This window comes from Labrus bergylta, chromosome 4 (assembly GCF_963930695.1).
Source record: "Labrus bergylta chromosome 4, fLabBer1.1, whole genome shotgun sequence".
In the NCBI taxonomy this organism is placed as follows: domain Eukaryota; kingdom Metazoa; phylum Chordata; class Actinopteri; order Labriformes; family Labridae; genus Labrus; species Labrus bergylta.
Window position 1 is genome coordinate 16,365,715 of NC_089198.1, and position 11,036 is coordinate 16,376,750.

The 11,036-nt window shown below is 40.3% G+C and overlaps 1 protein-coding gene across 1 annotated transcript; it reads right to left on the reverse strand.

Annotated features, from left to right (window-relative positions):
* Window positions 1-1,624: 1,624 nt before the first annotated feature.
* LOC109997726 (myocilin-like) lies at window positions 1,625-4,529 on the reverse strand. The gene is made up of 3 exons (XM_020652324.3): window positions 3,896-4,529; window positions 3,243-3,341; window positions 1,625-2,809 (listed from the first exon to the last, which is right to left on the reverse strand). The coding sequence occupies exons 1-3, from the start codon at window positions 4,347-4,349 to the stop codon at window positions 2,007-2,009; spliced, it is 1,356 nt and encodes a 451-aa protein (XP_020507980.2). The 5' UTR covers window positions 4,350-4,529; the 3' UTR covers window positions 1,625-2,006.
* Between the last annotated feature and the right edge of the window lie 6,507 nt (window positions 4,530-11,036).

An 11,036-nucleotide genomic window follows, 5' to 3' on the forward strand; every position in this document is an offset into this window, starting at 1 on the left:
TAGTTACATTGCGCCCACCTGCCAATCAGGTCAGGCTTGCACCTAATTATTCATAACTCGTTTTATTTATAAAATCAAAATTCATGTGTTTTAAAAAAAATTCAACCCCCCTACAGTGTGTGCCCATGAGGACAATAACTAATCAGACCAGTATCGTGTTTCGTACCAGGCTGTTATATGTTAATTTCTGCTGTGAAAATTGCATTTTTGAATGTGATGTGTTTGTGACGTCCAGGGCGTCTTGGAGCTAGCCTCTAGTGGACAGTAGAAAACTGCTTTTTTTTGGCACTTAAGCAATAGTACAATAAGCATTGGCTTAATTTTTTTCAACACCAGTGGTTGCTGCTTGGTTGTATCTTACACAACACTACTTCCATTTTTTAGTAAGTTTCCAAGCTTGATGATGACAATGGCATTCTGTACCGGTCCCTGGTAAAGTGAGTGGCACCATGCTGTTGCTTTATGTGGTTATATGTGAATCAATTTTGTAAAGGTGTTAACACTGCTGGGGAAGTCAACCCACACTCCAAGTTTCCATCAGCTGCTCAGTTGCCAGACTGTCATTACAGCCAGCCTCTTCATTCAGTGCTGGAAATCAGATACCACCTCTGCAATTTCCAAACAAACCAATGAATGTACAGAAAGTTGTGTTTTTTGGGGCCTTGCTTTTGAACTGAGAAACCAGAGTAGAAAACTTATTTTGCAGTGGCCTGTAATTAAAGTAAAACGTCACAAAAGGTATTCAATATGCAGATACAAACAGCTGTCCACAGAGGGCAGTGCATCACAAGGGTGTAGCAGGTTCAGGATTTATGGATCACGATACAGACTACTGGGCCTGGGACAACCACCAGGTACTTCTCATAGTCAAATCAAACTTAGAAGCTGGTTATTTCAGTTAAAGGCGAGTTTTCAACAACAAAAATGAGCAGCTAGGTCTATAATATTGTAATCTGTAGGTATCAGTTATCAGCATTAGATTGCATAGCACAGGCTATCAAACCACCAAGAAAATAACACAATACAATTTCTATCCATAGAATTATAAAAAAAAATTAAGAACCCATAATTTTTAATTGAAAAGTTAAGTTAATGTATCTAGGGTTATCTATCTGTGTCAATGCTAGCTTAGGCTGCAATGTGAAGGACGGTACACCCACCATTCAGATGCTGTTGCTATGGTAATTAATTGGCAACACCATAATGTTCTTCAGGGTAACAACCTCACCGAGCACAGGTGCGTAGTTGTGCGTAGTTTACACATAAAAAAAGAGAGCTTTTAAACTGTCACACTGTTTATGAACATTTGTAAATATTTAATGTTTCTTGTTAGGTCTCGGCGCCTGGTTAAATATGTCCCTGAATTTACAGATGTCGAGGAGCCATAATGGAGAAGGCGCTTTGTTAACTGCACCCGGCTTTGAATGACCACACAAATATGACGATGGGTAGGCTACCCTTGCTGGCCAGCTAGCCTACTGTTCAGTTCACATTGTTATTATTAAGCCTCCATTAGGCTACATGATACTAGTACAAGTTGTATTTGATCCCCTCTTACAGCCAATATTAAGTCAAATGATTAATCTAATTTATCTGTGTTATAAATCAGACAATAAATAAATGAGACAGGCAAACATTTTATATTTAAATGACATACAAACATACAAATAAAGACACAAGAGCCAGCATAAATGTGCTGATCATCATTAATAACTGGTTTTGGTAACTCAATTGAAAAATAAATGTTTGAAAGAAAAACAAGTTTATCATTTTACATAAATTACTTTCTTTTAGATCTTTTATAAACAAATAGCAAAAATATTTCCAATTTAAATCCCGACTACGACTATGAAACTGTTATATGACTTTATTTCAGTTGCTAGATATTTTTATTTATGATAGTAATAGAAAAATAGAATTTAAAGATAATCTCAGTGTAATGCAAATGATTATACGTCTTATTCACAGTCCTTTTTAACAGCATTATCTCTCTGTCGTAGTCCCCTTTAGCTTCTGCCCTGATTGGCCCGTCCAAGTCTGATGTCATAGGTAACCATGTGGAAGTTGTCCCAGGCGTGCAGCTTCCTCTGGGCGTGGTTATAGTCTACCATGCTGTTGTACCGGTACTTGTTCTTGAAGGGGACGGCTACAGCTCGCCCCTCTCCTGTAGCTGTGTCAAACACATAATTGATGGTGGTGTTGGGTGCTGTGTAGCTGGCCACTGTGTACAGACGACCACATACCATGAAAGCGTTTGCCACTGTGTTCTTCCTGATGTTAGTCTCCCAGCTTCTCTTTACCTCAAGGCTCTCGGGGTCCAGCTGGGAAATCACAATTGCACCCTTTGCCTTGTTGTTACTGTAGATCGCCCACAAGCCTTGCTCATCCACTGCCAGGTCGATGTCTGTGTAGCCGCCCCAGGAGTACGGGTACTGACCATGGAAGCCGGCATGAGGCAGGTCTGAGCGTGACGCCAGTTTCTCGGAGGCCAGATCGTAACGGATCAGAGTACGGCTGCGCCTGCGCTGGTAGTAGAGGGAGCCGCGGTACATGGTTGCCCCTGTACTCTCCACAGGCTCAGGCAGGACCAGGACCTTCATTGGAAAACCTTGGGAGAACTGATCCATGTCCTCATATGCAAAGAGCTGACGGACGTCTTTGCCCACCGCGTTGATACGCCAAGCTGTCTTGTTGGTGTAGAGATCACCCAGTGGCTCGGGATCCTGCAGCCACACTCCGTACTTCCCTGTGATGCTATCAGCCTTCTTGTGCATCACAGGGTCTCCCACTGACTGCAGCTCGCCACAACCTGCAATAAAAAGGGAAGTCAAATATATGGTATTTGTTACATATTTGGAGGGCAGTTATATACACACATCAAGAAGTTGTTTTATCAATGATAAAAGGCCAGCCCACACATTCATGCCAAATTCATCACAATTTTACAATACCACCCAGTCCTCTCCATGTATAAAATGGTCATGTTCACCGAACGAAAACCCAAACACAGGGTTTTACAGTCGTAAACAGTTTACAAAGATAAGAAGCCATTTGAAATGATACAGCTCTTGTGCTTTATCTAAAGGAATTATAAATCTTTAAGGAGATTGTGCTACAATGTGGGAGCACTGAATGGTTTTCATAATTTTGTTATTTAACTATTATCACATATTTGCAATGATTTCTAAGGCATTAACTATGATGATTTGAGCAGCCACAAAATCATCTGTAAATCAAGTTACCTGTGAAGTTGCCCTCAGGAAAGAGATGGGATGCTGGAACTTCTGTTACCTCAGCCTTCATCTCTTGGTAGGCACCATTCCCAATATCATACGCAGGGTCTGAGAGACACAGAGTGAAGGAGAACTGCATTAAAGAATGTAAAATGTTACCAAATACTTAAGACTGTGAAGGACCTTTGATTAGAACACGTCTAAATAATCACAATTTGACATAGACCTGAAAGAAAGCCACTGTCCATATGCAAAAAAAGTCAACGTTTTCTAATTTATTGACCTCTATAACCTTGCTTTTGCTCTCCTAAAAATGATTACACTTCAATAAACCGACATGCATGAGTGACAAAGTCTGTGTTGCAAATTCCAAACCCCTCACTCAGCCTTGGACAGCTAAACTGCAGCCTGACCTCTTGCCCCCTAAGTTCTTTCATATCCAATGTCAACAACGTAAACATTGAAAAACCTTAAAAAGCATCAATAATGAGGAGCCATAACTTGCAAATATCCAGAAAATAATTTGTTGCTTACCTGTCATCATCCCTAAAGGAAAACTTATTGCATGCCCAAAATAAATTGCCTCTCTTTTAGGTCCAGAGGTCTGTCAACTAAACTTTGATTTGTGCATGTTTTCCCTTTACACATGATGCTGTACATACCACTTGCAGGTCTGTGTGTCTGCTGGCAGGGTTTGTGCCTCAGACTCTCAGCTTCTGCACTCAGCTCCTCAAGCCTCCTCTGCAGCCCCTGGATCTGCCTGTTCAACTGTTCCTTGTCCTGTTGCAGCTGGTTTCTTTCCCCTGTAACCTGTGTGAAAGCTTCCTGAAGACCCTCTTCAGTTGCTCCGACCGCTGTTCCTGCACCTCCGTCCTCTCCTGCTATCAGGCGGCTGACCAGAGCCTCCAGCAGGGTTAGTCGGGACAAAACTCCGTCCACTTCTGGTTTCATGTTGTTTCCGGAGCAGCTGGACTCTTCTGGGCTGGCCACGGTGAAGGTGTATTGGCAGTGCCCGGCTCGATCATTGGAGCGATGGAGGGAGGCTCGGTCTTGGGTCTGGCTTAAGGTGGACAGGGTAAAGCAGGAAATACACAAGAGAAACACCTGGACCCACATATTGGAGGGTCAAAGTAAGTTTTGATCTTCTACTTTGGGAAAGTTTCTCTGTTGCAACTTTGTATCCTCCTCACTTCAGTAGAAACAATCTCCGCTTGATTATAGATGTTTTCTTTCTGCTGTTGGCTTGTTTCTCTGAGTTTCTTTAGGCAGGGCTAGCCAGTGTCTGAATCACAGCAATGCTGAGAGTGGGATATTTATACAGTTAACTGTCAGAGAGAGGAGGGGACTGGAAGTGTGTTGGGTGGGGGGGGAACATAGCCAGGGGTGTGTGGAGTGTTTGTCCATGTGTGTCTTCTATTTGGTGTTATTGGGGGTAGTTGTGCTGAAAGGGACAAACAAGTGAAAATCACATAGTATCAGTGGAAAATTACACTTGTTTTTTCCTGTACAGAATTCTTTCATTGTGCCTCAGCAGTTGGTATGTCTTTGCAGGTTGTTTTGACTGGACAGCACCTCTTTATGTGTCTGCTGGCTGTCCCTTGCTGCGCTGTTTACTTCCTCCGTAACTGATAGTTGTACCATTAAATCACCATATGATTAACATTAAACTCAGTTTATGGCCCGGGCACTGAGTGATATCAAGGCTCAACAGTTGAGGCTCTGAACCCACAGCAGGGCAGGATGTCTGGCACAGGAGGATAGGCTGGAAATCTGGCTAGGAATGGAGACATGGTGTGGTTGTCTTCTGTCCTTCCTACCAAACCCACATTAAAACCACATGTAGCCGTCCAAGCATGGAGACATTTACTGTTTTTTTTTTAGGATTTACAATTGTATTGCCTTTTTCATGTGTTCATTTTTTACATTCAAACATACAGACAACTTGTAACATTGCACAGTTGTGAGATTGCATCACTGCATAAATAGAAATAATAATTACAAAATGCTACTCACATGACAAATAAACTGGTCAAATAAAAATATATCACAGTCACTGGATTACATCAGTGGGGCAAAAAATATATAAACACAAATTATGTGTTATAATGTTATAATGTTTACTTTCATTGACAAGCTTTGGTTTTCACTGCAATAATGCAATGCTTAGCAGGGCAACGAGAGTGAATGCTGTCAGATGGGGCTCCTTAGGGAGGTTTCCTACTGTTGTTGCAAAATTTTCACATTTTGGGCCACTGCTTTGGTCTAAGTTTGTGAGCCCTCAGGGAACCCCTACTTGTCTGGGGCCCCAAACAGTTGCCTGCTTTTCCTGTTGACAATCAAAAAATGACTTAACTTTACAGTGGTGTAACAGAAAAAGTCCAGTGTGCACAAAGCCATTGGAATTCATTCTCTCTGCAACATAGATAAAGCACATGTTCCAAATTTGATGACAATTAATTCAGACGTTATCAAGTCATCACATTTAAAAAAAACAATGTTAACCTTAGGGTGGCACTACAGGAAAGTCAGGGGATCACTACAATCTGTAGGCTTAGTTTTCATGTGACCAGGAATAGTTGTACAACAATTTATAGTAAGTAATTCAGTCATTCATTCTGTAGAAATATTTGTTTGGATCAAAGGTTGGAGGACTGATTTACTGACCAAGAGACTCATAGATCGTCAATGCCAACCCCATACAGTCATTCATTCTACTAGCACAACTTAAAACATGGCTTTAAAGATAAGTGAAGCATTTATATATTATTTTACAGGGCACATTGCTGAAAACATACCCTTTCTTTAAATCACAGTCATACTGTTTGTCTCTCTTTTCTCACTCTATAGGAGACTTGTAGTCCACCTGTGTTCCAACTGTGCATGTGTTACGTCTGGGACTTTGTCTGGTTCAGACCTGGAGAGAGGAAAAGAACATCTATAACCAACACAAGTGTACCCATTGTAAGTTTGCAAAAACATGTTTTGGTCTCTAAGGTTGTAAGCCTATTTCTCACATCTGTAAACTGGTAAAACTTCCTCTACGTTTGTCTCACCTACCTCTTTCATTTGTGTTTTTTCTTAACCAACACGATGTTTTCAATTACAAAATATTCCATCTTAAGTACCAACAGCATTGAGCCTGTTTACCCTGAAAGGTAGCTCACAGTGCACATCTGTGTTTGGTCCCACAGGCTCAATCCGTTGCCTAGTTAACCCGTCCGTTTTACTACCTATGGAAAGTCACCGGTATTCCACTATGTTTTTACCACTGAGGTGTGTTTCCTTACGTAACATAACGACTCAGACAACCTGTAAAAAGCAAGCAGAGGATCATAGCGGGCACACAGCGTTTTACAAAGGCATTCCTCCTAAATGCTGAAGCAGCTCTCCTAGGAGCAGGAACTCAGTGTTTGTGTGGTGGATATGACGATGGTTTGCACAATGTGTTATAGTCCTTTGGTCACTCATGGGATCACTCAGAGATACTGGGCCACCATGTGCTATTGCAACTTTCAGATACACACTTTGTGGAGCACAAAGGTTTTGTTTTCCAAGTCTAACATTAGCCCTAACATTTAAATATCCAGTATTTCCCCTTATATTTTCACTCCAGTAGATTTAATCTTAGACTTTTTGAACAGTGTCATGAAAACTGGAAGCTAGCCTAGTCTTTAAATGCTCACACTAAGCTAGCAGCAATCTTAGAAGCCATTACTGATCGTCCGAAGTTGTAAAGTCTCTGGGAGTAACCAACAACCTTTCAGGGTTTCTGCGCTTTAAAGCAAAAAGGGAGTTGGTGTTGAGGTACGACATATTGAAAGAGATTGTTAGCTGCCTTTATATGCAGGTGTCTGTTTATAGAGATTAACTTACTGTAAGTATAATTGTATTCAGATTGCTGCCTAAGGTGTATACTTACGCCATTCTGCCCCTTTTGCGCTTCATGTAGAAAGTTTTACTTTATAAATCTTGTGCCGATTGAAATGTTGGTTGACAACAATATTTGCACGACAATAAATAAGGCAAGCTGTGAGTCCATTATACTTCAAAATCCCAGTCTTAAACATTGGCTAATATTCTGTATACAGGTCTAAAAGAATAATGCTGTTTCAGCTGTTGTGATTATAAATGATTAAATACAGATGATTGATTTTATCAGATGGAGAAAGGATGACAAATATTAGAGGCCTGTGGATATTTTGGCAGTTTTCTCAAAGTACAAACCCAGAATCCTTGGCAGTATTTGTGTTCCCCTAGTTTAACTCAGAAGGGACATTCTACTGCTGAATAAGTTTAAATATGAATTTAATAACATTATGCAATAGGAAACAGAAGGAGGACTGTTTGTTACATTGGCAGAGCAGAAGAAAAACTAAACAGATGAGAGAAATAGTGTGAATGCCGAAAGGGAAAAAATTAAACGCATGCTGTCAGAATTGTTTACTTGCAGCCACTGCACTCTGATTGGTGATTTACAGGATGTTATAGAGCAGGAAGGGGGGCTTTGAGTCACTGAGACACTGTCAACATAATTTTCCAGTGGCCCTCACAATCATTGGCCCCGCCAAAAATGCATTTACAGGTGTGAAGTGTTGCATAACGTGTGTTTACTTGGGTGACAGTCTGCCTTGTTGATGCAGACGAGAATTCCTTCACAAGGTTTCACACCCTCAAACACAACTCCTACCTAAATGTATTGGTGACATTTCAACTGAACTGTGTGTTTAGGCTAGTAGGTCCTCCAGCTCAAATGAGTCATGGTGTTTGACGCACAAGGAGAAATTGATGGTGCTGAATGTTAATCAGTGTTTAATTCTGTTGTATTCAATTGGTACATTGGAGTACAGTGTGAGATGTTCCAGAGAAATGCATTAAATTGGCCTTCTGTCTGCTGTAGCTGTGAGGATATAATCACAGTAAATCACACGCCTACACACTTGAAACTTTGGCCTCACAGTAGCACAAAATGTGTTGTTTGGTGTCTGACAGCTCAATGTAGGTGTTACACCAGAGGTTCTTATTACTGATACAGACATGGCAGCAGAGTGGCATTTTTAATACACAGTCATTGTCTTATATCTAGTCCATTTAACATATGCGCTGCACTCCTGAAAATGTCCTGACATTGTCCAAGTTGGGTGTATGCGTGACAACAAAGAGCTAAATCTTTTTAACTCGACTTCATGCATTTTTGTTTCCTGCCAGCCCCCTGGTAAGATGTTCCCATGCAGTCTTGGTGAGCGGATGTGTGAATGCAGCCTGTAATGTTCTGAAACATTCACTGAGACCAAGTGGGCGAGTTGATTCTGTTTCACTGCATTGTACTCTATACTGTTACCTGTATAATGGTTTATACTGTTGTGTTTGTATGGAAACACATTTTACCGGTTGTTGTGATATCAACACAGACACATTCACCATTGCAGAGGATTCCTTACCATCCTGCAGGTGATACCAAGGCGCACACTCTGATTGAAACGATTGAAACACAGAGTATTTAGAGTTGAGAGAGTGCATGAGAATCTGACAATTTCTTGCTGTGAGTGAAAGGTAATACAAGGAAAATACAAGGACCTGAATGTCCTTGGATTGTCTCGAAAACACCTGGAGTTTATTTGTCATAATACACCTGCAGCTTCTTTGGCATTTGGTGTTCACTGTAGGTCATTCCTGGGTGAATTAGTCTTTTACCCCACAGGAAGTAGTGTGTTGTGTTAGCAACAGATAGCTACACAAGAGCTAGCATTGTCAATTGTTTGCTAATTAGTCTTACATGCTAGTATAAAAAGTTATAAAGGGGCTGAATGCTAACACTAGCAATTACCCAACGGTAGCCTATGACAAATGTTTTTGTTTTTTTTCCTCTCAAGTATGGCCCATTGTGCCTCCAGATTTTCTCTAATCATAGTCTTTTCGATTGCGTGACAATCCAGAAGTGGTGAAATGATCATCAAATTGCCCTCATTTATGAAATTTGCAACCTGTAACAGAATAAATCAACATGCAAACAGCATCAAAGATCCCCACCCTGACCCTATCATTAGAGGTAAAAAGGCCGCTGTGTGAATGTGGTGACTTATTTGAAAAATTGTTTCTATTAGTTTCTTGCCTAGAGGTAGACGGAAAGATTTATACAAACTTTCATTTTCACTTTCATATGTTTTGAAGCTGGACTGAAGAAACAATTTTAAACGATACGTGTAAGAGTAACATATTAATCCTTTAACACCTTTAGGTTAGTATGTATTGAACAAACATGGTAAAACACAATCCACAGTATTTTACTGGTTAGACATGCACAATCTAAAGGTATAAGTTTTACTTTGACAATCAAAATAAAGTTATTAATGACTGATAATATGTCCAATGTATATCAGCACTGAAAACAAAGTGAGATGTGAGACATCCACCAAAAAAATAAATTTTGACTTTTTAATGGCTCTACCATGAAAGCCAAATTTAAAGGTAATCTATTATGCAGTCTATACTGCAGTAGTGGACCAATAGCATCACTAGCATTGAGCACTTTCACAGCCAATATGTGCTCGATGTCAAAGGTAAAAATTATAGCCTGATTCATTACTAGTGAATTAAACTAGAATTAATGAAATTAGATTTGTTTGAAAAAAATTTGACCAACAAAGTGATGTTTGTCTGAGAATGCTTGTATTTCATATTTCAGCGCCCTGAGTATTTCCCTTTGAATCATCATAATGTTTGTGTGTCTGTTTTTTTGTGACATTGCGTCATCTAATTACACAGTGTTAAAGTATTGGAATTCCTGTTCATTATAATTCCAGTAATATCTCTTTGAGCGTCACCCTTCAGGCACGTTGTTTTTTTATAAGTATGGGTTTACGGGATTCCACTGGATCTAATGTGCACATTCAACAGTAACAGTAAATTCCTCTTTTCCTACCTATGGCACTAACTGCCGTTCCATCTGCGTGTGTCGTGATGTTTGTGACTGGGCTGTGTAAAGGTGTGCATTACGTAATGGGGCCAGTGTTTTCCCCCTATTGATGACAGTTTAACAACAGAGCCCTTCTACTCTGCTGCAAGTCAGGCTAAGATTTAGAAGCTATTTGCTAAACTTAGTAAGAGAGAGAAAATAAAAAGGGAATTCTGAGCCATAAATAGTTTGCAACCCTGAACAGCTCAAACATCGGCTTGTTTTCATCTTGAAATAACATTCATTTCTCAGGTAATCTCATTTGAGAAAAAAAAGGGCAGATCAACTGAATTCCTTTATTGTAAATAGATTTAAATCTGAAATTGAATCCAATTCAGCAGATACCGCTATATATCAGTTCATGACTTCTTCTGGGGTTCTGTGGAAGACAAAACGGGGATCTTCCTTCAGCTAATGGTTTGTTACTGCTCAAAGCGGACACAATAAGGTTATATGTTGGACTCGGACACGGTGACCAGACAGAACCATCCTGTCCAAACACAGCGCTGCAATGAAGCATGGGTAATGGATGATTCAGGCTGATGATGGAGTGGCGCTCTGAGACCAACATGTTGCTAACTACTCTCCCTGGACTCCCTTTGACCTTGCGCCAATAATTTGTTTTCCAACAGCTCTCCACCATCTGTCTCTTATTCATAACACACTCACACAATTACAAACAAATGCACACATGCAGTTACACACAGAAGCACAATGTCCTGCGTTTCATTTTAACAGAACTCACGTGCCTGGGGAGCATGTTTATTTTCACACTGTACACTGTTCACCTGTAAAAACTGTATATTAGACATAGGCAAAGCTAGACAAACTACAATCTCCACATAGATATT

Bases quoted from the DNA above. Each gene is read 5' to 3' on its own strand.
- LOC109997726 (XM_020652324.3), bottom strand. From the start codon at position 4,349: ATGTGGGTCCAGGTGTTTCTCTTGTGTATTTCCTGCTTTACCCTGTCC. The intron at 3,342-3,895 runs GTATGTACAGCA...TGTGTCTCTCAG, and splicing joins GACACACAGACCTGCAAGTG to ACCCTGCGTATGATATTGGG. The intron at 2,810-3,242 runs GTAACTTGATTT...TTTTTATTGCAG, and splicing joins TCCTGAGGGCAACTTCACAG to GTTGTGGCGAGCTGCAGTCA.